The 27,226-nt window shown below is 34.7% G+C and overlaps 1 protein-coding gene, 1 long non-coding RNA gene and 5 other non-coding genes across 7 annotated transcripts; 6 read left to right on the plus strand and 1 right to left on the minus strand.

Annotated features, from left to right (window-relative positions):
* Nucleotides 1-4,803: 4,803 nt before the first annotated feature.
* On the minus strand, nucleotides 4,804-10,141 carry LOC148611738 (endoplasmic reticulum chaperone BiP-like). Its single transcript, XM_088592591.1, has 6 exons — nucleotides 10,025-10,141; nucleotides 8,693-8,819; nucleotides 7,903-8,382; nucleotides 7,214-7,604; nucleotides 6,863-7,012; nucleotides 4,804-6,294 (listed from the first exon to the last, which is right to left on the minus strand). The coding sequence occupies exons 2-6, from the start codon at nucleotides 8,815-8,817 to the stop codon at nucleotides 5,470-5,472; spliced, it is 1,971 nt and encodes a 656-aa protein (XP_088448717.1). The 5' UTR covers nucleotides 8,818-8,819; nucleotides 10,025-10,141; the 3' UTR covers nucleotides 4,804-5,469.
* A 174-nt stretch (nucleotides 10,142-10,315) lies between these two features.
* LOC148611739 (uncharacterized) lies at nucleotides 10,316-23,336 on the plus strand. The gene is made up of 5 exons (XR_015924186.1): nucleotides 10,316-10,796; nucleotides 12,889-12,934; nucleotides 16,411-16,464; nucleotides 18,993-19,072; nucleotides 22,640-23,336. It is a non-coding gene; the product is annotated as an uncharacterized LOC148611739 (long non-coding RNA).
* LOC148611740 (small nucleolar RNA snR60/Z15/Z230/Z193/J17) lies at nucleotides 15,645-15,722 on the plus strand. The gene has a single exon (XR_015924638.1). It is a non-coding gene; the product is annotated as a small nucleolar RNA snR60/Z15/Z230/Z193/J17 (small nucleolar RNA).
* LOC148611741 (small nucleolar RNA snR60/Z15/Z230/Z193/J17) lies at nucleotides 17,435-17,512 on the plus strand. The gene has a single exon (XR_015924639.1). It is a non-coding gene; the product is annotated as a small nucleolar RNA snR60/Z15/Z230/Z193/J17 (small nucleolar RNA).
* On the plus strand, nucleotides 18,152-18,287 carry LOC148611742 (small nucleolar RNA SNORD10). The gene has a single exon (XR_015924641.1). It is a non-coding gene; the product is annotated as a small nucleolar RNA SNORD10 (small nucleolar RNA).
* LOC148611743 (small nucleolar RNA SNORD79) lies at nucleotides 18,748-18,827 on the plus strand. Its single transcript, XR_015924627.1, has one exon. It is a non-coding gene; the product is annotated as a small nucleolar RNA SNORD79 (small nucleolar RNA).
* Nucleotides 22,255-22,353, plus strand: LOC148611744 (small nucleolar RNA SNORD14). Its single transcript, XR_015924629.1, has one exon. It is a non-coding gene; the product is annotated as a small nucleolar RNA SNORD14 (small nucleolar RNA).
* Nucleotides 23,337-27,226: the final 3,890 nt, after the last annotated feature.

A 27,226-nucleotide genomic window follows, 5' to 3' on the forward strand; every position in this document is an offset into this window, starting at 1 on the left:
TCACACATAACCAATAGAGAAAGAAAAGATGAAAGAAATGTTCAAGTTTACTAAGAGGCGAAGAAACTTAACAGAACTATCTTGTTAATGTTTTCAGGGGCGTAACTCTCTATACGCAAAAATGCACTTAATTGCGTATAAATCAAAAAATGAGCAAAAAATAAAAAGAACGTATTTTGCTGTGGAATACCTACGGGGCGCCGAATGGGACTCGATCTTTTTGTAATCAAAATCAATTTTGTGTGAACAAAATTGAATTCCGTCATAACAAAATCAGTTTTGTCGTACAAAACTATGTTACACAGACTTGTTTAATGATCACTTCATTTTTTAATGACGAAATTCATTTTTGAGACAAAATTGAATTTTATGTCTCGAAAGTCAATTTTGTATGCAAATTAGTTTACTGAATTCTTTGGATATGCAAATGAATTCTCTCATCACGATTTTGTACGAAGGTTTCTCATTGGATATAGTAACCGCGGGTCTTGCAGACGCAGGTTTCCGATTATTTCGAGCAAGGACATACCATATGGGTGATGAGCTATTCTGCAAAAGTAAGTAATATATAATAAAGTGTTACTTTTGCATAATAGGGCATCATCCATATGATATTACCATGCTCGAAGTAATCGGAAACCTGCGAGACCCGCGGTTACTATATCTGTCAAAGAAAGAACAAGAGTCCCATTCGGCGCCCCGTAATACTAGCCTAAGGTAGTACCTTTTGATTTAAAATACTAATTCATCTAGGTTGGGTTGTTCTTTCTTTGACATAATGATATTATATAATATCCATTCCTGTTATATTCTCATATGTAATGTCATCCAATATTAAAACCGGAATTATGGATTTCAATCCGTGTACGTTTCTTGATTTACTTTCCTTAAGTTATATATTGCACAAAGTTCTCCACTTTATCCTAACATATACATGTATAAGTCTGATTTTTTGGTAACGGTGAGAAGTACAGTGTATGCATCAATAAAAAAATGAAATGTATGTTAAACCCATTCCATTAATTCATTCATGAGACGAAAAATTGTAACAAGTGGATCTTTGCCCAATACAGATGTAAAAGAGTAATCAAGGGAACCAAGATTCTAGCGGAAATCAAAAGAATGTAATCCAGGTACAAAGACCAGACATGTAAAACTGACAAACACTACAAAGAACGTAAAGTAACGAAAATAATACTTACAAAGTAACAAAAGTAAATGAACAACTCGGACTCCACTAAAAACTGGGAGCATGGACCAGGTGCACTGGTAGGGTAAGCGTCCACTGCTTTTCTAGATACATCCACCGAGTTGCTCATAAAAAGTCAAGTCCGGGGTTAGACAAAAGAGGAAAGGAAAACTATGACACGTCAAACTAATCAGTTTTCATTGTTCAGATGGATATACCGTAACGATCCATGAGTTCATGATAACTTCAGTAGTAATGACTTCAATCTTGTACGTATGAGATTAAGATATATATTACATGAAAGATGCATGTTTATTTCGTAGGATCTTCGAGTCATGTTCTCGGTTTCGCTGCATGGCGTACGTCCGTCTGCCTGTTGCATTTAATACAAGTCAGGATTGTCTAGTCCGCCTGTTAGTCTTTTTTTCTACTAAAATCTTTTTTTCATGTTGCTAATATAGGCTGAAAATGCAATGTAGTACAATGTATTTCGCTGGGCCTGCGTGCAATATTATCCTTTGTCGTGATGCTTTCTTGAAAACACGTCATATGTATTACCGTGGATTAATGTTTCACCCTGGTTGTTCGCAGCTACAGGATATCCTTGGGTGAAAACAGGGATAGATGAAAAATTGAAAAAGCTCATTGGAGCCTCGTGATAAAGGTAGGCAAAGTCATTGAAATTGTGCGCATCGACGAGACAACATTTAGTTCAGTCAGAATACTCATATATCAGTCAAGATTCAAACTGAGTCTCATGAACTATATTTTTGCTAACAGCAATTAAAGTGCCAGAAAATGGTAATCGGCCCCAGACCCCTGTCGTAATGCCACCTCTCCGAGGTGTGCGCGATCCTAATGATTTGTTTCGAGTACACAACATTTAGGCCTAGCAACACCCCTGGTTTTAAGGATATTTTCGATTAAAAAAACCTAAGAAAATACGAAATCGACCGAAAATCTACATAAGGCGTCTGATAGGTTTTCCATCAGAATACCAATAGTTTCGTTTAAAAAAATGCATATTTTTTAGATGAGTTATTATAACATATACTTATATTAAGATTATATAAACCACAAAATGTTGTCACACAAATTTCAGTGAAGATAATATAGAAAGGGGAACAATCCCTTGATACAAGTTGACTTGAGTGTTTCGTTTCATAAGCAATAATACACCTAATTCTTATACGAGGAAATTTGTTTTTTTACCTTAAAATAATAAATGGTAACCGCAGTTTCATTTGAATCCCATTCGGTCTCATTTCTTACAATTATCACACTTGCAAAAAAGCAATGGAGCATTTACCAAAAAATCCTCAACAAAACAATGTTCTCCAAATTCGTTTCATGTTACTTAAAGAAAATGAAAGAACATTGCTATTCTATATGCTTTCAGTATAAAAAAAATATAAATAAAATATAATGCACTCTTGGTTTTCTTCTCTCTTCAAGAAACACGAACATACTGTTGTGATGTTTTGTCGATTCTACGTACATTGTTTAAGTCTCTAGTTTGTTGTGAAGTGTTACTCAGGGGTGGATACAGGATTTAATATTGGGGTGGGGCGCACAGTTAAAATTTCGTCGAACGGAGGCGAACAAATTGTATTGGGTTAAATTTTTGAAATATTCTTCTAGAGGGGTGCAAGTTAGATATCTTTTGTGGTAAAATTAGCGAGAAATTAAAGTTTCAACCTAAAACCGCACAAATCTACCCCAGACAACCCCATGCTTTGCAAATTTTTTTTTGGGGGGGCGCACGCCCGCCACGCCCCCGCCTGAATCCGCCTCTGAAACTAGAAATATTCACAGATTTAGCAGTCCTCATCTTTAATGTACATGTATAGTTCACTGTGAATGTCCAGAATCCGTCGTCGTTGTGGAGCAACTCAATTGTGAGTAGCTAGCTATTGCGTTCTGAATAGTTTATTAACTTTTCGAAATTGGCATAAGCGAGCGAGGGAGATCAGTAATATAAGCCAAGTATTACAGTTTGATCGTGAACGAACCACTAGTTTGGAGTTAATGGACTCAATCCCTTTTATCCGTGCACCTGATAAGAATCTACATTGTGCCTATATTAATTTATGGGCTGGATGTCACTCGTCTGAATACAAAATATCTAAATAACCTTGTCAGTTACTACAAGAGACTACTTAAGCATATTCACAATCTCCTAGATCGCTCTGCAGATTGTGCGTCAGATTTACTACTTGGTGAATTACCATTAACTGCTGAACTGCATAAGATAATCTTAACTACGTATGGAAGTGTCTGCCATGATTACAATTCAGTTGAAAATCAACTTGCCTGGAGGCAACTTTCTATTAAAGACAGTAAATCTCATAAATGGTTTATTTTAGTTAGAGGCATATTGGTGCAATACAACCTCCCGTCAGTTTTTGAACTTCTGGAAACACCTATTGGAAAATTACCTTGAAGCATATGGTTTACTGATCAGTTGATAGATACTGGGAAACAAAATTGAAGGAAGAAGCAAAATGTAAATCATCGCTAAAATATCTCAAATGTTGACAATCTGGCTGCTGGAAAAGTCCACAATGGATGGATATTTGCTGGAATTGCGCCTATGTCAGTTACTAAAGCACATGTCAAATGCTAGATATTACTTGGACTATATATTCTCCAGTCAAACCGCCATAAATTCAATCAGTACGAGGTAGAACCGACCTGCCCACTGTGCACTATGTAGGGACGGTGCAGAAGATCGACTACATTTCATTGCGACCTGTACTGCACTAAGTACGTCCGTCAACCCTTTATGCAGTCTTTAAACTCAGTGCTTGAAGTGTAACTACTTTCTGTGAAAAATGACAGTCACTTACTCCAGCTCTTACTTGATACTACCTTATTCCCTTATACCGCGAACAGATGCCGTAGTGAAATTGAAACTATAAGTACTGGACTCTGCTATGCTTTGCATATTGCACGCTCAAACCTGCTAGCTGCAGCAATACCATGTAGATTAGATATAACAACGAACTAAATGTGTAGTGATATTAGCCATCTATAATCAAGCACACACACAGACCTTGTAAATATTACCGAGCCCAAATTATATATAGGGATTTACACCAGACAACAACGTAGCGAGATACTTTTATACAAGTCTTGCCTTTCAATGGATATAATCATGCAGGTACACCTGCAGTTTGTGACAGGTTGGATTTGATATTGTATTTATTTCACCTGGGTTGAAACAAAATATAGCTGTTTTGTTTACCAGTCCTTTGTTGACTAACTTTTTTCAATGTCTCGATTTGTTTGATAGAAGTATTGCATTTATAATTATAACTATCTTGTTATGTTGACAATGTAATTTACTGTTTGTGTAAGACTTCAAACTTTTTTTAGAAGGTTGATTCTACTTGGTACTCTCTCTATAGGTATTGTGAAGATAAGGATTTCACTAACAGTAATACAGTAATACATTCCAAAGTATGACAAACCATACATATAAATAATTTATGTTGTTCATAGTTTCTGTTTAGTTTCTAACTTCATTTTCTTTGACTAGCATGGTTCTGATTTCCCTAAAACCTTCACGTTTGTTTAACGATAGATAGTGAGAAAGCAGAAAGAAGGAAGAATACAAACAATAAATTTATTTTAACATCTCAATGAACTGACCATGCACATAATGTCAGTCCCATTCATTTCAGTCAATTCATTTACACTCCTCATTTACACAGAACTCGCAGACTCATTCTCATAGGAACTTACAAACAACAGAATATTTGGTATCAATCCTGAGCACTTTTAGTTCATTCATACACCTTACATGCACACAACAGCACTACCTGTGACACAAGTAATCAGTTATTCTTAACATTTGATCCCCTAACAATACAGCTCTATGAACATATGTACAATATTTCACATGATATCATTTGCATACTGAGTTAACGAATCGTCATTACTTGTATATATGACCCCCCTCAGTTGATTAAATGGTTATTATGTGTAGTAAAGATGCGAAATTGGTCTCTAAATAACACATTTGACTTTCAACCATAGAACAGAAATTACTACTTGAGAGTTAATATCTGAAAACTACATGAATTCCTACTAGTTATCCTACATAAAAAAATTATATGTAACAGATTTTTCTTCTTTAAGCACACTGCATTACCTGAAATTTGTAATGATTGTTTTTATTCATCTATGTTATTCAGAGACCACACATGATAAATGTATAAAGAAAACCCTATCACAATTGAAAAGATAAATTAAATGGAACCTAAAAAGAGTCACTCTTATAACTCATCTTTCTCTGAGCCTTCCTCCTCTCCACCTGGTGGTGGGGCACCTCCAGCACCCTGGTATATTTTGCTAATAATTGGATTAACTTTTTCTTCTAATTCTTTTTTCTGTTCTTTCAATTCCTCTGTAGTGGCATCTGGATTACTGTCTAACCATTTGATTTTCTCATCTACAGCAGTTTCAATTGTTGATTTATCATCATCACTTAATTTTCCTCCCAATTTTTCTTTATCTCCAATTTGGTTTTTAAGATTGTATGTGAAGCTTTCTAGTTCATTTTTGGCTTCAACCTTTTCTTTAACAGCTTTGTCTTCATCAGCAAATTTCTCAGCATCGTTAATCATACGTTCAATATCTTCAGGTGACAATCTGTTGTTATCGTTCTGAATAACGATGTTATTTTTGTTGCCAGTGCCTTTGTCCTCAGCGCTTACTTTCAAAATACCGTTGACATCAATTTCAAAAGTGACCTCAATCTGAGGTACACCTCTTGGTGCTGGTGGGATTCCGGTCAAGTCAAATTTACCAAGCAAGTGGTTGTCTTTGGTCATTGGACGTTCTCCTTCAAACACTTGGATGGTTACAGTTGGTTGGTTATCAGCAGCAGTTGAGAAGACCTGTGATTTTTTGGTAGGAATGACAGTGTTACGTGGGATAAGTTTGGTCATAACACCTCCGACTGTTTCAATACCCATGGTCAATGGGTTGACGTCCAACAACAGCAGATCACCAGTATCTTCTTCACCACCAAGCACTCCAGCCTGGACAGCAGCACCATAAGCTACAGCTTCATCAGGGTTCACACCTCTGTTTGGCTCCTAAAATATCAAGGTTACATTTTTATCATCTAAAGCATACTTTACATACAAAAAACTGAGTAGTCAGTCATTCAGAATGTTATATTCCACAATTTGAACTATGTTAATCATGTTGAAAGCAAGACCTTAACAGCCTGTGCACATACTGCATTTGTATAGATTACACATTCATTTTTATAAACAGTGGCTGATCCATAGCTTTACAAAGATGGCCTAATCATAACCTAAATTTTTCCCCAATAAAATGTGAAAAATATTCATTACTTTCAGTTTTGTTAAAATAATAATGCTAAAAAATGGTTGTTTGATTGATCATTGAACTGTATTTTCAGTGTTTTAACATCAGAAAAATTCTCATGTGGGTCCAAGCCACCATCTTGAATCCCTAAATGAAAAAGATATGAAGATAAAATGGCAGAAAAAAAATCCTTCTGTTCTGAAGTCTTCTGAGGTACTGGTATTTAAATTTATTTTCCTGCCATATTGTGAGACTATGAAGCAAAATGCAAAGGGTCTTCAGATTACCGGAGTTACCAAAAAATAAATAAATTAAAAACACCCAAGTTACCTTTCCATTGAACTGATCCTTCACAAGTTGCTGGATTTTGGGAATTCTGGTGGACCCACCAACAAGAACAATTTCATCAATTTCTTCCTTCTTCATGTCAGCATCCTCCAAAACTTTCTGCACTGGTTTCATGGTAGATCTGAACAAATCCTGAAATTTCAAAATTTTGACGGTTAACTTCACATATCAATTATTTAAATGAATAAGTATGTGTTCATTGTACTCTCTACATGAAACTCAACTAACTTTTCAATTTAATCATTTCTGTTAAATGTTGTGTGAACTGTATTGAGCCTTCAATTGTCAGAGTTAAACAATTCAAATCGAAAATGATGGTGACTTAACACTTACCATGTTCAATTCTTCAAATCTGGCTCTGGTAAGGGTTTCAGAGAAGTCTTCACCTTCGAAAAGCGATTCAATTTCAATTCTAGCTTGATGGGCTGATGACAATGCTCTCTTGGCCTTTTCAACTTCACGTCTAAGTTTCTGGACAGCTCTGTTGTCTTTTCTGATATCTTTTCCCTTCTTCTTCTTGTAAAGTTTGATGAAGTGTTCCATGACTCTCTGATCGAAGTCTTCACCTCCCAAGTGGGTGTCTCCATTGGTGGATACTACTTCAAACACACCATTGTCAATGGTCAACAGAGATACATCAAAAGTTCCACCACCAAGGTCAAAAACTAGGATGTTCTTCTCACCTTCTTTCTTGTCAAGACCATAAGCAATGGCAGCAGCAGTACTGAAAAAAAAAAAAAAACAGACAATGAAAATATGAACTATCATTGTTCAAGGAAATGAGTGTATACAATTATTTAAGTAGCGAAGTAAATATTGTATAATGTAGTTTGAAATCTGATTTGAACCAGGAATTTAAATTATGAAGAAACTACTTGCATTATTTGTTAAGTTTTCAACTGAATTAACAGTTAAGTTAACCTATCTACATTGTACTGAACAGATGACTAGGAGTTCAGTATTCATCAATTGAATTAATTTAAAACAGTCATTCATCCGTATTAAAGAAACAGGGTACTTACGGCTCATTGATAATTCTCATGACATTGAGACCAGCAATTACACCAGCATCTTTGGTGGCCTGTCTCTGAGCATCATTGAAGTAAGCAGGTACAGTGACAACAGCATTGGTGACCTTTTTACCAAGGAAACCTTCAGCAATGTCTCTCATCTTGCCCAATACCATAGCAGAAATTTCTTCTGGAGCGAAACTCTTTGCAGCATCACCAACATTGACTTGAATGTGAGGTTTGCTGTTTTTGTTAACAACTTTAAAAGGATAGTGTTTGATGTCAGCCTGTACAGATTTGTCACTCCAGTCACGACCAATTAGACGTTTCACATCAAAGACAGTGTTTTCAGGGTTAGTGGTCAACTGGTTCTTGGCAGCATCTCCAATCAGACGTTCACCATCTTCAGTGAAGGCTACATATGAAGGTGTGATTCTGTTTCCCTGGTCATTGGCAATAATTTCAACTCTTCCATTCTTGAATACACCAACACTGAAAAATAAAGCATACACTTTAAGAAAAGCAAACACCAAAAAAAGAACTGAACTGACTCGTGGACTGAATGAATAAGAAATAAGGTACACGTATCTTGTGGAATAATTGATATTATGGAACAGATTTAATATATAACTAATTGTTATATTGAGACTAGATTCAATATGAACAAAAATGCTTAGCATAATGTGTAACTAAACAAGTAAATATACATCAGAATATCAAATAATTTTTATGCAGATCTTTCATGTGTTAACTGGTATTTAGTCATATTTTATCAATTTGAAAGCACACAATTGTAGCTTACCATGAGTAAGTTGTTCCAAGATCAATACCAATAACTGTGCCCACACTTTCTTTCTTTGAGTCTTCATCTTTGGCTGTTACCAAACTAATGGCCAACAAGGCCACAACACTAAGGAAAAGTTTCATACCTGAAAAAGTGAGAGCAACAATTTTGGCCTATGTAGCTTATACATGTAACTAACATTTCAATATATGTACATGTACAAACATGTGAACTTAATGGTATTTTAGTATAGGTGGGCTTGTGTGATTTATTTCTAACCAGTTGTCTTCATTGAAGATTTTGACAACACTGTGCAAGTTAAAAGTGGAAGTCATTTACATGCACTTTACAATTCTGCGACCAGTGTTGGTCAATTGGCTACGTGCTCTTATATTGTACTGCAAAAGTTGGTATTAAATTACAACACTGTTTTCAGTACGACAGTAGATATCTTACTTCCTATCTGTGTCACAATGTGTGCAGTTTATCTATCTAGACCAACCATGGAATACGCATGCACAACCCGGGACCCATACTTGAAAGAGGACAAACACCGGATTGAAATGGTCCAGCGTAGAGCGGCCAGATACCACAACACTTCTTCAGTTACCAACATGCTAGAAGATCTAAAATGGCCAACACTAGAAGAACGTAGGAGGACAGCTAGACTCGTACTAATGTACAAACTGACAAATGGTCTGGTGAAAATCAACGCAACCAACAGATTGAGCAGTCCAGTAAGACTCAGTCGAAATATGGGCCTACACTCCTACCAATTACCATCATGCAACACAGTACTGAGGAAAGAGTCATTCTACCCAAGAACCATCCGGGACTGGAATGCTCTGCCCACTGACATTGCCTCTGCCTAGTCTTGAATCTTTCAAGGCTCATTTACTTGATTAAATTAATCAAGTTGTTTTTACTTGCACAGTTAATTGTACAGCACACTTTGTTAATTTTTCTTTTAATAACTACAAAGTAAAATAGGGCATTGCGCACTAAAAGTTACAGTGACAGTATCATCAGTAATTGATGGCGGTCGCGAACTGGTAGAAGAAGTGGAAGTAGAAGAACTATTGGAATTCCAAGATCAAAGAGACAAGACGTAACGTTGTGATATTAGACTCAAAGTGTATATTGATACAGCTTTCATGACACAGTTGGACTGAAATTATCCCATATCACTTACATGTATCCAGCAAAATAAAATGACTAAATTGACAGTTCTGCATGTACATACAAAAAATATCACCAGCTGTCAAATTACATTTCTGATAGCAGAATACACCGTCACCGGCCTGCTTGAAATTCTTGTTAATTTGAATTACTACTAAAAATGTAACTTACTTCTTTCGGATCTAGCACGACTATTGATGATGGTTCTTATATGTTTCTCTTTGCCTCTCGTATTGCGTCTTCTCCTATTTAAACCGTGTAATCTTCAATTTTTCATCCCCTTCATGTGCCGTAAGTACACCACACTGTCGGCTTTTTCCAGAGTAAAGATTCGTGTCGAAATGTGATTGGCTGATTATTTACATCCGTATGATTTTGATTGGTCAACGTGTGGATTTTCTCTCCATTCATATGTCAAGGCCACGTATTCCGAACTATTTCTACGTCATTCTCGATCTTTTCCGATTTGTCAGAAAATACCTTGAATAGCAATAATTGAAAACAAACTGCGTTATGTAATTTGAATAATTGTTTCCTTTTACATATGATGATTCCTTTATTTTTTCGTACACCGAAATTAAACCTATGTTTTAAATGAGGGGTGTTCAAGAGTTCATTCAATTTTTTTCGTGCATGTCAAAATTTAATCAAAATCATTGCTTAATGTATATATGAATATATGTATAGTTTCAATGATAAGCGCCATTCTTCGTCTTGAATGACGTCTAAGGTTGATTAATAAATTTGTATTTTGCTATCACAAATCTCTCTTCGTTAAGAAAATAGAACAGTCCAGTTATAGCCACGCCCACGGAAGTTGCACGAGGTGAACATACCGCATGAGCCTCAGTTTGGAGACGGATCGGCCGCAGAGAAAGCACCCGGCGATGAAAGTTAATTCACTAACCGTGTTCTGATGACTCAAAGATGGTCCTGAATCAAGGTATAACTTCTTCACTGATATCTTAAACCGTTCAAAGATGCTAATAATTGTCTAAGTTTTCTTCTATAACGGCTGAAATAGCCAATAATTGAAAAGGGGGATGTCGAAAATTATGCCATGTGCTCAAAGTCAAAGACCAGATATGTTTCGAGAAGTAAGGTAATAAGATAAATTCGATTTGAAATAGCCAATAGTTGAGTACTACCAGAATTCAATACACGATGTAAATTTGTCCAACGGTTTGCTTGAAAATTTACTCCACGTGCTCAAGCCGCCTTTTTTTTTTTAGTTTTTTTATTTTGGGCATAGGCCATAGCTAAATATATTCAGTAGCATTAGCTGCTAGGTGATTTAGCTGCGAAATCGTAGCTCTTGATCTTCATTTTTTTATTTTTGCGATCTAGCGTTAAGAAAATACAAAAAAATAGAGCTACGTTTCGCAGCTACTAGGTGATTAAGACCTTGTAATGCTTGTTAGTGACTGGACAATCAATTCTTGCCATATGTCTTGAGCTTGAGGAGTCTCTTGCTGGATTAATAGACCCTCTTACGTTGAATAACTGCAAGTGCAAGGTGGTCAAAGAGCTCATTAAACACTTCCGTGAAGAAAACTTTTGTTCTTCCCCAAGCCTTTCCTAGCTGAAGCATTTTGCACAAGCCTATCGACTTTGAAGTGTGGCTGTGCCTTTAGGATGATGCATTAAAAATACACACTGATATTATTGATGATTTGTGTATTAGCTCTAGCTGAAAGGCATAGTGCGTTAATGCTGTTTTTTTTTTTTCGGGGGATGTGGTTTGATTGAATTTTATTTCTCCATATTTCAATCTTTCAGCTTAATAATATTGTGGACAAATTTTTGAACTGTGAATTTTCTTAAAATGTAGAAAAGTCGTACATGTATATGACACAACAAAATTTCAATTCTTGTATTGCATACAATGTAAATCTGAAAGTGTAACTTGAACATCCATATTCAACACATGCATATGAAACATTCATGTAGTTTCAACTATTTTTTCAGTTATTTTTCTACTGTTTCTTTTTTTGGGAGAAAAAGGCTCAACACAATCGCTATCTCCAGGCGACTGGACATCTATTGACAATTGGGAATTTTCAACCAACAATTGGAATTTTTAGAGCCTTTTTCTCGTTGGGATTGGCGCCAAAATTTGGACCTTAAATAATGGCTGGAAAATTAGTTTTTAGGGGGGGAACAATTTGGTTCATGGTATGTCGTGGCTGCCTACAATACTAACGAAACAATGCTATTTTTAAATAAAATATTGGTATTAGTGTTAAAGCTAGCATTATTTCAATGACCCAGAGAAAAAAAATGTTCAATTGGTATGATGAATCAAATCCTTACTTCTTTATTTCCAATTGTGCATAAGCAGCTTTGTTTTGTAAAAAAAATGAAAGACATGTCTCTTAAAATGTATCATGATAAGTACCATTAAATATATCCAGTATCTTTGAGAAAAAAAATATATCGTTACACCCCTAGAGTTTGCAATTCACTCTTTCTTCAAGTCCTGTTTAACAAAAAAGGATATGGTCATTGTCTGATGCATGGAACAACTGAAGGCTGGTTTTGACTGACAGTATGTGTTTGGCATCATACAGGAAAATTTTCTCCATCTCAGCTATGCACGTTTTGAATCCAAATTTGACTCTTTTTTTTTTTAATCCCATTATTGTACACATGACTGATCACTGGTGATGTTTCTTACAATAGATCCTTCTTATGCAGTGTGAGTGAGGAGTGGTTTCCTTGTATCAGCTCATTCTTGTATCTGATGCCATCTTATTTGTCTGAAGTGATCCTTTATGTTGTACTATACATAATCAGCTAGTAAATGAAAATAAATATTTGTAAAAAAAAAAAAAAATACTTTGTTCAGCATGACCAAAGACCAAATAAGTGTTAATCAGTGATGATTTTTTTTTCTGCTTTTTAGTGGAATTTTTTTAATTGAAATTCGGATTTTACCGTTATGAATCTTTTTTATAACTCTTTAATTCCGCTTTGTTTGACGACCTCACAAAATCATCTCTGGTTGATTAAAGTGAATGCTCTTCTACTTTCAGAAAACAAGAAGAAATTACAAAAAGTAAAGGAGCTGCAGAATAAATGGTAAGACATGCTTATGCCTTGCTATGCCAACGTAAACTATTTGCAAAACTTAAGAATGAAAGTGTTTCAATGGTATTGCATGTTTTACTGTCACTCAGTCTATTCTACTATGTACTATGTTATTTATTATAAACAGTTGCCTGGAGAAAAGCATCTCATATTGTTAGAGGGCCCTTTCACCAATGATGTTTTACAATAGATCCTCCTTACGCTGTTTGGATGAGGGGTGGTTCCCTTGTATCAGCCCATTCTTGCATCTGATGTCATCTTATTTGTCTGAAGTGAAATTCACCTTAATGGTGAAGCGAAATAGTCAACTTTTCACCCACCATTTTTTTTCACTGTTCAGTACTTCTATGCAAGAAGTTACCTTGGATTGTTGATAATTTTGACTTCTGCATGCTCTTTAGTCGTATGCAATTTCAAATATTTCGGATAACCAATATCCTTCTTCAGCATAATTTTTTATCAAACATTTTTAAGAGGTATTTTTATGATCCCTTTAATTCCTTATCTGCCTTGGGAGTTATTTCCTCTGGAACTTGTGCCTTGTAATCATGTTTTCTTATTATTATTAGACCTTGTAAGAAAAGTGTGTTTTTGTTGCTCAAATTTAATTGTTGCTGTTTTTGTTTTGTTTTTTTTTTCTCAGCAATTGTAAAGTAATTTTATGCATCACAAAAATTTACCAAATATTGATTCTATTAATTATGCATCTATATTGTAACAGTTAAATGCAACTTTTTAAAATGCCCTTAAGATGGAAATAAGACAATTTGTCCATTCTGATTCAAATGTACATGTACATCATCATACAACTTATTTTGTGATTGAACTTATCAGGAATTCTAGAAGCTGAAAAACAGAAAGAAGACATCATGATGAAACAATCGAGCATTGGGCTATGATAAATAAAAATGATTCCACTGCTTGTTCTGAATATGTCGCTTCATAAGCAGTTACCTTTATTCTTGAAGTACATGTTTTATGTAAATTCATTAAAATCCTTAAAAAACAATACAATAGAAATAATATTGCAAAAGCACTGGTGGAGACTCATTAATAATAATTTAGGACAGAATATATGACATAATAGCTACAATTTTATCATTTGACAGTTGCTATTTTTCAAGTTCAAAAATCTTCATTCAGAGTATGTTGAACAAAAAAAAATGAATTAGATTAAGCAATCCTAGAATCTGTATGAATTATAATGAACTTTAGTCTTCATACCTCTTTTATGCCTAACTTGCAGTTTTTTCTTATCATTTTGATATCAAATTTGAAGACACAAGTGGAAAAAGTTAATTTTCAAAAAGGAAAAAAGACATCCAGTTCATTTATATCAACATCAGTTGACACCACTTGAATAGTATGCAATATTTGGGAATGGGAGGGAGGTGTATTACGCCTTGAGCTGAAATGATGATAGAAATTCAGATAGGGACATATGAATACAAATTTATGATTACCATCTGAATACTGACAGCCGCTTGAGAAAATAGAACTAAGTCAAGAAGTTCCATTAATGAATGAAACTTGTATTTATTTTCTCATTATTCACAGGGTTTGACACTATTTTGTTTTGCACTAATTAAATAGCTAGCATAGAACCATAATATACTACTACTGCACTTGTAATGAAATAACTCCCAGGGTTTGATCAAGAAGCAAGAGTATTAAAATGTAGAAGCCAATGATAAAGCTTTATACTAGCCCTTCCTGGCTGGCTGGCTTGTCATAATGTGTAGATGCTGATATTTTTCATCCCAGTGAGGTTGCTGTCTCTTTAACATATTCACTAAATCCATTCTCTTTATCACTATAAATCATAATTTCAAGGTGAAGTCTTGTGACCTTACTGCAAAATGTTCCAAAATTCCATTATGGAAGACCACAGGAATTTTTTTTAGGTTTTTATTTGGGGAGAGTGTACCCCTTCCATACTAATTATTTTAAATTAAGAAGATTATAGAAGGTTGTAAAAATAAATGTTCATACAGATACTATTATTTTTTCGATAATATTGGTACTTAGTTGATGATGAATGCAAAGGCTGAAAACTGTGATAGATAGCAAATGCCCCCGGCTGAGACTTTGTACCAGTTAAAGCTACACACCCTTAATGTCCCTTTCCATAGGCTATCTAATTTCTAGATCGATGTGTTGTGGAACTTCAACCTTAAGTTTTAACCCAGAGAAGACTATATCACCTAAATGCTACATGCACATGTTCACATATAGCTCTGAAAATATCATAGGTGGTTTACTACCTTTCTATGCGACTCAGCTCCTATAAGAAAATGAGCTTAAATTAAGATTTGATTCATCTAAAATTTGTGTAAGACTTTTTGCATTATAAATGCTCATTATTTAAAAGAATTAGTGCTAACCTCGAGATTCACACATTTCCCATTTACAACATTGCTATATTTTATCATTGTATAATTTGTAGTCTGGTATCGGCTTCTTTCTTGTTATCAGAAAAAAATTTCTAGGTCCATTGTTCACATCTGTCTTGTATTACAAGCTGTTTGAGGTTACCATTATATTAAACAAGCCAATACATTCATACATGTATACTCAACTACATATGTAGGTGTAACTGTTGAGTGCATGTTGTCGACACAGTATTAAAGGGCAGTTCATTTTCTATCTAAAGTTTTGTAACAATCAGGCATATAATTGGTTTCTTAATAAAAAAATTTGCTTGATGTAGATGATGATTTCATAGTTCAACTGAAAATTCCATTGATGGATAACATTTCGCCCCTAACTGATACATCAAGTTGAAGGATGCTTTTAATCAAGTCTTGTAATATTTGTTTTTAAGTTCATACAAAATGATTGTTTGTTTGTTGGGGTTTTACGCCCGAGCAGCAATATTTCAGCTTTATTCAGGCAATGAACATGAAATCATGATGAAATGAAAAATGGGATGGGACACAATGATTATGGGGTCGAGAAATTTTGATTGCCTTTGGAAATAGGGAGAGGTAGGTAGGGTCGGGCAACTTAGCCTCCTGTGGCGGAGCCCTATGGTTCCTACTCCGGGAGAATACCACAGTAGGGTTTTTTAACATGCGAGGATTGTGGCATCTTTCCCAACACGGTGCACCACCATGGTTCGCGGTCAGGTTTTCTGTATTATAGCCTGAAAACCCCAGCATGTAACACGCCAGGGGTACCCCATTCTACCACCTGGGGCACACAACCCAGTTGCTCAGTGGGCCGAGTGCCCTAGCCCCTGGCTAGGGTTTTGAGCACTATGTGGTCGCCTTTTATGACAAGCTTAGCGCTGGTGCAGGCCTGTTCTTTTGACACCCAGACCTGCAAGGGTCGATACAAAATGAAACATTTCATTATCATGTAAGAAAAAAAAACTTTTTTGTACTGCAGTCACATTGCTCAGTAAACATTAGTTATTAGTATGCTGCCCATATACACGTACATGTGCGTTTCAAAATATTTTTTAGGTTGTCCTGATTTTGTTCTGGAACTGTGGCTTTTACTTTACTAAGAAGACACAGGTAAGGATCAACTTCAGATACAGTAATAGATTGGAGTCAACAGTGGAGAAAACATGTCAATGAAGAATGCAGGTGCTGATCTAACTATGATCGATAGCAAATGCCCCCGTCTGAGACAACTTGCTAACATCTGTTGTGAAATCTAACAGTATTTTAGAATTTTTCAAAATTCTGGGTTTCACAGGAAAGATTAATATTCCCACTGTTAAGTCTGCTTTCTGAACTTCACAAAACCTTTCAAAAATTCAAATATTCTACTGGCAAAAGGGAAAGTGGAGCATGACAAACAACTTTCCCTCACCAAATTTGCACTTGCCCTTGGTAATGGGAAAGTGGAATCCTAGAACAGATTTGACAGGCATGACATTATACATACATTTATGCATTGGTGGGAAGAAAATGTTTTTTTTTGAAAAGATATTAAAAATTTTGATGGTGCCATTTGTGAACAAACCATATAAAATTCATTTACACATGTGAAAGGACCATTTTCTGTTAGAAGGGACACATGGCTCATGGTCCCTTGTGCTTTCCTAACCCCTGCATATAATGGGTTTCTTGGATTTTATGAATTATCATGGTAAATATATGTTAATGGATGCAAGAGGAAAAAGTCCCTTTTTTAACAAGTTTTGTAATCATTGTTAATTTCTATTCTAAATCATGTTCTATGATACATTTGTACATATATTTAATTAACAAAAATTTCCTGAAAGTCTTGGGAGGCTAAGGCCATCCTTTTGAAGTCGGAAAATACAGCCATGCCTTTTAAAAAGTTCCTTGAATGAATACTTTAGATTAACCTGAACTTATGAAATCTCGGTACTAGCCTTTTTCTCATATTTAATTACCAACCTATGAATCCACAATGTATAAAACAAATTAAAAAAAAAACTGGATGAAGTGAAACTTGCTCTTTATGAATTAAAAAATGTTTGTGTTCCAATTCTTGATATTTAAGCATTTCTGCTTGGTGTAGATGATGATTTCATAGTTCAACTGAAAATTCCATTGATGGATAACATTTCGCCCCTAACTGATGCATCAAGCAGAAAAATTCTTTCCACCCACCCCTGGCCAAATATCTTTCTGCTCCTTAATTACCTAACCACTAGTAGAGTAAAACTGTAGGTTTTGAAGTGCGGTCAGTCAAGCATGCATTGTAAATAAGACTTCATAAATAAAAAAATGATAGCCACATTTAAAAGGTAAAAGAGAGCTAAATACCAATAATACATCATAAAAGGGGGATAACATTTTCAGCCATACAGCTGGAGAGGCAGACCACAGTCCTGCAAAAACACATTTGAAGAGTAGAACTTAATTATTTATTTGTACATTTGTTTGAATAGAAGTGATGTCACAAACTGTCATTTGGCACTGCAGTGCATCACAATCCTTTACTTGGCTGGTGAAGACTTTAGTCCTTGTCTCCTAAGGCTATAAAAATATTCTTGTTTCCTGCTACCAGCAAAAAAAAAAATAGGGTAGATAGGGAGGAATATTATTTTATTTTTCAAAAAAAAACATTTTAAATTGAGTTACCTGAAACTTAAACAGTGCTTGAGCCAAAATGTCAAAAAAATGTTTAGGGTAGGTAGAGTAGCAGGAAATAGATTTTGTTAAGATGGTTATGAGTAGTATAGGGAAAATTTTCAAATTTCTGACCAGTGATTTATGTTCCATTATAATATGATGAAATCATGCGTGTCATTTGACCCTTGACCTACAAACAGAATCATGCTGATCACAGTGTTCTGTTGTGTTCAGTCTCTGAATCTGTTTTGTACCAAAGGGATATGATTCAGACTTGACCTGATTGCTTAAAATGGAACTGCTTATATAAAGTTAGGAGGGACATACAGGAATAGACCCTTTTGTGGTAAGTTAGTGAGTATGCCCAATATACACTTCAGCAATGTAGGGCTTGGATTGATCAAAAGAATTTTCCTCATGGAAGTGTATATTGAGCATGCCCATCAACTACTCCACAGTTAGCACAAAAGGGTCTATTGCCCTGTTAGTTTGTCCATTTACCTTGTAGGCCAATCTCATCGGCTGCATGATGGATTATATTTGGGATAGACATTTAGTTGACAGCTCAATCCTAAGGAAAACTCGAATACATTTTGTTCTTGTGTCAAAAAAATTAAGCCTGGTCTCAATCTGATGATCTCTTCAAATTATTGAAAACTATTTAGCATAAAATTGATAATCCACTGTCCTTCATGCATTCACTAAAACTATAGAATGATATTTGATTTGTGATGGGTGAATTGATGTCAGAATAAATGATGATCATCTGAAGTGAATGGGAATCTCTCTGAAAATATTTCATGTAGATTCACTTTTCTGATATTCTGTCTTTGATAAAATATTGATATGGAGGCCTTGTGAGCAAAAACATCTATCTTGAAGTTGTATTGAATAATGTCTTCAAATTTATAACTCCTCATTTTGTTAAGGAAAACTTAATGCATCAGGTATGTACAAAAATTAAATTACATGTTACTTTCCCATTGTTGTAGATAATCAAAGGGCTGATTTGCTGTTATTTGATGAGATTTTTGGATGACTTCCAGAGTAGAATACACAGATACACAGAAGTGTAAGATACTTGTTAAATTTGAGCTTGCTCAATTTAAAGCATAAAATTTATTTTGATGAAACATAGTGTAAATCATTTCTAAATATTTTGAAAGTTTTTTGATAGGATAGCATAAAGTTTCAATTATTGTGCTGTTATGATAAATGATAAAATCAGAGGATCAGATCTTGGTAATGATGAAGACCATTCCATTCATTCGCGGTTTCCACCAGAAAGTCCTTTCTGACTTGAAGATGGCAGCTAGTCCTTCCTTGGAGGTCTGAACTGAGACTGATCTCTAAGTGAAAAAAAATGACTTGTACTATAAAGTCCAGATTTTGCTAGTACAAATCTTATTTTGTCTGGATCTACTTCAGATTTTGCTGTTTCTGTTTGTTGTTTCCATAAAATTCACTGACTGGTCTAAAATCACTCAAATTCATTCATAGAATTGATCTATTATGTCTGTTGCTGCACATGTTGCCCAACTTTTATTGAATAATTGATGTAAATGTGCTAAAAAAAATATTGTAATTGTCAATCCATCAGTATTCAAGTATCATGAAATTAATTGCATGAATGGCAGTTACAATTGTTAACAGCTGTTGTGAAGGATGTAAATTGATAGTTTTATTAGTAACAATGTTTCACTTCACAACATGCGAAATAACTTGATTTTTTTTTTTTAAGTATTCACCAGATAGATTAATTTAATCCACTGTTTTGTTGAAGTCTAGTTACCAGCTAGGAATTAGGGGATTTTTCATTTTTCAAATTTTAATACAACCAGAAATCTGAATGCTCAGAAATTTTCAGATGGGATGGATGACCTTTGTCTCAACAGCTCAGTCTCAATTTTTTTTTTTTATCTTAAATATATTTTGTAACTGTTGCTCCTCAGAATGATGAACATCTTTGAACTCTCTCACTGAGAATATATTGATGATACAGCTGCGGATGTCTGACAAAAGGAGTTGCGGAATGTGATAATATATAATTTTTTGAAAGCAATTTTATGCCTTGGAATATGTGGAATCTAGTAATTTTTTATTTTATAAACAAACTGATTTTCTTCTGCTTTAAAGCAGAAATCCCCTTTTTCAAATCTGGATTTTACCTTTATAATTTTTTAGCTCACCTGGCCAAAGGGCATGTGAGCTATTGCCTTCAATTGGCGTCCATTGTCGTCAACAAGTATACAAAACTCTTCTCCTCTGAAATTAACTGACCAATTGAAACCAAACTTGGTGGGAATGTTCCTTGTGGTATCATGCATAGTACTGATGTGGGGCATGTTTGATTCGTCAAAAAACATTGCCGCAATTACTAAAAATAGAATATAGGGGTCAGACAGTGGTTTTTCACATATATCTTCTATTCCGTGCAGGTCCGGGTGTCGAAGGAATAGGCCTGCAACAGTGCTAAGTTTGTCGTAAAAGGCAACTAAATAGTGCTCAGAACCCTATCCAGGGGCTAGGGTGCTCTGCCCACAGAACAACTGGTTTGTGTGCCCCAGGTGGTGGAATGGGGTACCCCTGGCGTGTTACATGCTGGGGTTGTCAGGCTTCAATAAGGAAAACCTGACCGCAAACCATAGTGGTGCACCATGTTGGGAAAGATGCCACGTTCCTCGCATGTTAAAAAATCGTGCTGTGGTATTAGATAGGATAAGGAACCTTTGCTCTCCGCCACAGAAGGCTAAATTGCCCGACCCTACCCATCCCCTTTTCTAGTGGCAATCAAAATTTGTCAACCCTATTATCCTTGTGTCCCATCCCTTGTTTTCATTTCGTCATCATTCATGTTCATTTTATCATCCTTTTCATGTTCATTGCCAGAATATAGCTGAAATATTGCTGCTCAGGCGTTAAACCCCAACAATCCATCAATCAATCACATATATCTTCTAAACGTTAGGTTTAGCTAATTCTGACATGGGTAAAAGTGTTCAGCATGATGAGATCTATCTCTGGTTAAAGTTTGGTTTTAATCCTTTAAGCCATGTTGGAGTTATTGCCCCTTTTCAACGATTTTTGCCATTTTTATGTTATTTCTTTCAAAAATGTTCTCCTGACACTACTGGACCAATTGGAACCGAACTTGGTATGAATGTTCCTTTGGGTATCCTGTATAGAACTGATGTGGGGATTTTCGATTTGTCAAAAAACATGGCAGCTGTTACTAAAAATAGAACATAGGGGTCAGACATTTGTTTTTCACATATATCTCCTAAACCGTTATGTTTAGATAAATGCTGACCAAGGTAAAAGTGTTCAGCATGATGAGATCTATCTGTTATCAAATTTTGGTTTTTATCCGTTAGGATATGTTGGAGTTATTGCCCTTTTTCAATGATTTTTGGCTATTTTTTAATGTTATTTCTTTCAAAAATCTTCTGACACTACTTGACCAATTGAAACTAAACATGGTATGAATGTTCCTTGGGGTATCCTGCATAGAATTAGTGGGGATTTTTGATTCGTCAAAAAACATGGCAGCCGTTACTAAAAATAAAACATAGGGGTCGGACAATAGTTTTTCGCATATACCTCTGGAACTGTTAGGTTTTGCCAAATTCTTTCAATAGCTGAAATGATCCATATTATTAGGACTACAAAAGTCTTCAGGGATAAAAGTTGTCAGATGACTCCTTGTAAGAGTTGTTGCCCTTGAAAGGCGAAACATCTTTTTTAACAGTTTTCAGTCAATATCTTGAAAACTATGATAGATTAAAACAAACTTTCAATTGTTGAGAAGATCTTATGATAAGTCCTACCAAAGACTTCTTGAGTCAAAATTGTTGGACAACTTGTTAAATTTAGTGCCTTTGAAAGGTAACATTCAACCTGATGAGCGATTCAGGCTCCTTGGAGCCTTTTGTTCTTTTTTTTTTTTTTTTTTTTTTTTTGTATATTTACTTAAGATTTTACCAATTTCCACTTCGTTTGTTGACCTCATAAAATCAGGTATGTATAAAACTGCTAGATGTAAGCCAACAGGAATTATTTCAAACCCAAGTGTTCATGTTCTGTTTGTATTTACAAATAACTGCATTAAAGTTTTTAGTCATAAAAATGTATAAAAAAAATTTTTATTTAGAGTTAAGTACTTCTTGGAACTGGAAGAAGACTAAATTAAATGTAAAATCAAATAGAGTACCATTGTTTTATTCATCTTGTGCATGTGCATCTGAACAAATGATTTAGTGATGATGAAGACCTTTCCATTCATTCGCGGTTTCCACCAGAAAGTCCTTTCTGACTTGAAGATGGCAGCTAGTCCTTCCTTGGAGGTCTGAACTAAATCTAGTGTTCTTAAACCACAAGACATCTAAAATATTTTTCCCAATCTTCTGATCTTAATTCTACAGCTGAAATACCCTGGCTCTAGAATTCCTATGTCTTATTGATTTAAATTAACTAGTGAAAAGAAACCTAGGTAAGTTTGGCAACATCATTTCTTGGGAAAACAATTTTTCATGCTAAATTTTTTCCATGAAAAGTAAAACATTTTACAACAATTTAACAACACTGAATAATAACAATTTAGGTTCTTTAAATTTAATTAAAGGACAGTATATTATTGTAGTTACAGGTTAAAAGAAGATGTCATTTGCTGAATGATACGTATACAGCAAAAGTTTTGCTGTATTAAAACAATGAAGATCAAAATGTTCAAAGGTCATTTTGTATTATGTCTAATAAAGATATTCTTGTCAACATTAACATTTGATTTGGTAATGATGAAGACCTTTCCATTCATTCGCGGTTTCCACCAGAAAGTCCTTTCTGACTTGAAGATGGCAGCTAGTCCTTCCTTGGAGGTCTGAACTGAATCTAGTGTTATAAAATTAAGTAAATTTGCCCCCAAAAAAATGTTTTGAGAAGTGTAGTGCATCCTATATTTTTAATCCATTACTTTCTCTTGCAAAAAAAATCTCCATCAGAATGCATAGATGAGAGAAAGGTATTGAGGAGGATATTGGCATGTAATTTTTTTAATACAAATTCTACGCAAGAAATATTCATGGCCTGCTTTTAATAATATTTTGCTTGCTTCATTTTGTTTTTTATTATATATTTACACAGTCTTATCCTGCAACCAAGAGTCTACCTCCTGCTCAGTTACAATTTTTAGATGCAAATCTAGTTAATGGAAAACTAATTTGTGTTCAGTTTAACTTCTATCATAAACTTATATTTTCCTTTGAATGATGATCATCTTTGAACTCTCTCACTGACTCTTTTGATGATACAGCTGCGGATGTCTGACAAAGGGAAATAAAGTTCATGTAATATTAATAATTGGTTATTGGACAATTTTCTAGTATTTAATGCTTCTCTTTCAACATAAAAACATGTGGAAATGAATAATTATTTGCTTTATAAGAAATATATTATTTTATACCCATCCAAAGAGGTGATACCCTCCAAAAAGTTGGACATTTCAAACTTTTGTTCAACCCCCAATAGTTTCCAGACAATAACTTGAGAGAACAGATCAATTAAATTTAAATTTTTTTGTCATTCCCCTCTTTATACAATTACAAAATTGAGGCCAAATAATGTTATAGTGCAGTCTGCTTCATGGTCGTCTGGGAACATTTCTGTGCAATAACTTAAATTGTTATTGACCAATTGTTCTGAAATTTTGATGATTTTACTTACACTAAAGAAAGGTTTGAATTTTGTGGGCCCCTACCGTTTTGGAAAAAAGTATAAATAGGTGTTTTAATGTAGAATGTTTGTTTTGGGTTTTTTTTTTCCAATTTTACTTATTCGTTTTTTTTTGTTTTTTTTATTGCGTTCCTCATTTAATTCTGAAAAATATCGACTCCTTTTATTTCTGGACTGATTTCAATTTTTTTTATTGGATTTGAATTGTAAGGGGTCAAAGGGGCCACACCAGACATTTTTTAAAATTTTTTGTCCGATTTTGAGAATTTTTAATTTATAATTTTTTTGCAATATAGTGTCCAAACCATTTGATGTGTCCATTCCATAATAAATTGCTTAAAAGAAAGAACACTTTTGTATTAAGTTGGGCTCTTATGATAAAGCATACCCATGTAAACAAAAGTAAATAATTTTTATTGCAAAATGCGCTTTTATGGAATGCTCAAGGTTGTGCAAAGTTCGAAATCTTCGAAATATATATAAGTAGCCATTTTGCAGAGCTCTCCTATCTGGAGGAAGATCATAAGCAGACTATAATGATTTTCACGTATAGCTTATGATTGGCTCGTGACGTAACTAAGTCGTTTTGGTACTGATACAAATACTGCACATAATATGTAAACAGAATATTCGTAGTAAATATTTCTATGATCCTGTTTATCTAATCACCAAAATATGTCAAGCATACAATTGCAGGAATGATGAAATAGAATATTCTAAAAGTTTTTTGACCGGCCACACGAACATTCTTTGGAAATATATTTTCCTATGACATACTAGCCTTCCGGCTGCAAATCCCGTTATTCGTCAGTGTTGTCCGACATTTGCTTACATGATGTGCCTCAATCTCTTCTGTTTATTTTTGGGTTGAAATTACAGTGGAAAAGTCCCAAATTTGTGATTTATTCGGACATCGTAATCAATTACTTATTTACTTTCTTTTTACAAACCGACTTCATGACGTCACAACTCAACTGATCGTGGTAGCGCCCATAGACGCATGAAATTCAAATTTCCTAATTATAAATGGCGATTAATTAGTTAAGAAAAGGAAAAAATTTTGTTTCAATTTAATTTTCATGAACATTTAAAAGATCGGTTTTGATGTATATGACTTGCTCAATAGCAGTCTTCTCCTTGAAGTGTGTCAAAAACTAATGTGTCCACACTTGACCAAACTGTTCAGGGTTCAACCACTGGGATCTCATCATGCTGCACTCTGCAGATCTTTTTATTTCACCATTGCATGTTGGGGTATCACTTAATGATCCAACTGCCCAACAAAATTGTTTTTTTTTTTTTAAGTTGAGGAGGTAAACAAAACAAGCTCGTTGGACACTCTTATGAGTCTGGGATCAACACCCAGGAGCTTGACATATCACACTAAATCTATCGTAGTAGCATCAAACAATTACTGTGGAGTTGGCATTTAAAACATTGTTGAACTTGGGGTAAAAAGAGTTGTCCATCACTGTCGGTACTTGTGAAAGATGTAAATTGCAATTAAAAAAAGGCATGATGCTTATGGTAATGTTATCACTTCGTAAACTCAGGGCAACATGTATAACACAAATGTAATTGATTCAAAATTGTTGAGAATAATCCTGTAAAATGTTCTTACATTGCATTGGCTGGGGCCTTTAGTTTCAGAAGTCGGGCACAAACAATTTAAAGTACACCTGCTGTTGGAAAAAAAATACTACTACAAAAAATTTGAGGCCCTCAGGACTATTCATCCATTGTCAGTAATGGCCAGGGAAGGGGGTCAGTTAACTCAGAAACCCACCATCCCAAATATCAGCCATAAATAACAACAGCATGATATTTAAAATAACCAGAGAAAAGAAAACATGGCTTCCAGATGACTTTCACTTTTATGTGTGGGAGAGAGAGAAATCAACAAAACTTCTTGATGGATACAAGAACTGCCGTTCCTGATTAGGCTTCAGACAGACATGTCACTTGTGTCCCCTGGTCTTTAATATTTCTTAGTGCCAGGTGATACCAACCTTTGTTACCAGGAATATGCAAGAATTTAATCTCCTGATATGGCCCATATTTTCCATTAAAACGAAAGTAAATGGTCAACAGTTTTTACATAACCCTATCTTGGTTGGTGTTCTTCAACTTCAATTAATTTACAAAAACTTCAATAAAACTTCACCAATCTTTTTGAAATTTTAGCAAACTGTTCCTATGGACATGCTGGAGGGCCCTATAGGGAAACAGTCCTTTCCTTCAAAATTCTCAATGACTTGCCTGAATAAAAGAGGATTGTATAGAATTCAACTAACCCAAAACAAGAAATGTACACATCATTTCACTAGTCTGAATCAATATTTACTAGCCCCATGCTTCGGGCTAGTGCCTAAACGCAAGCATTGGGGAAATGGGTGTTATTGAAATTGATAAAAAAAAAAAGTTAATTGTTTATCTGGTTTTTATGATTTAGAAAGTGTATAAGAGTAAGTTTTTATAAGAATCAGGCGAAAAGGGAAAAATCAGAAACATGCATATCAAAACCCCATCGATCTGACAAAATAATTTCTCTCAAGGATCTCTAGATTTGCTCAGAAAATTTTCAATAGAATGAAGGAAAAATTAGTTTGTTGACAGCATTATCAACCTTGAAATGTTCATTTTCAAGTGCATTTCATTGAAATTTTAACTCATTTAACCAAAATATGAAAAATCTTGCCTGTTTTCCTTGATTCTGATATTGCAAATAGCCAAAATAAAATTTTCAAATGGTGGGTGTTTTCATACCTTGTTTCACCCACTGCCTAGTGCTCACACAGACTGACACTTAAATCTAATTTTCACTATATAAGATAAAAAAGTGCAATTTTATTAATAGAATCAGTCATGAAGCAAAGATGTCAATCTGTTCCTTTTGATATACATGTACTGTTTTTTTTTTAAATATATACAGGGTAGGCTTATCTTCATCCACTTTGGAATCGAAGGGTTACAAACTTGTGCCACTGCCAAGACAACTTTTTATTTTTTCGTCCGATTTTTTTATTTTTTAAAATTTGATTCCTTATGAAATCCATGCCTGCGTTATGCAATCAGATTTCAGATATTTCGTACGGATTTCGACTTACAAGAGGTCACACCCCCCCAAAAAAAAATGACTTATTAAAATACCGCATAAGATTTGCGGTCGTATATTGGTATAGAGCAGTCGTCGTCATCGTGGACACTTGGAGTTTTTTTTCTGTGCGATAACTTGAGTATTAGTTGGTTGACCTATAGAAAATTAAATAACAATGTTCCACACCACAAAGGGATAGTTGGTATTCATTTTGGAGGTTATATGAATGAATCTCTTTGAATTGTATTATAAGGTGCTGTACCACCAAAGAAAGACTTGGGTTGAATTTGGGGGTTAAGACATGCTATTTTGGAGTAAGAGGCCTGAAACAAGCATTGTCCTTATGTTCAGGCAATAACTTGAGTAATAATGAATGGATTTCATATAAATTTTACTACAGGG

Source organism: Perna viridis, chromosome 7 (assembly GCF_037379345.1).
Source record: "Perna viridis isolate PV_CMFRI_1.1 ecotype Kerala chromosome 7, ASM3737934v1, whole genome shotgun sequence".
Taxonomy (NCBI): Eukaryota; Metazoa; Mollusca; class Bivalvia; order Mytilida; family Mytilidae; genus Perna; species Perna viridis.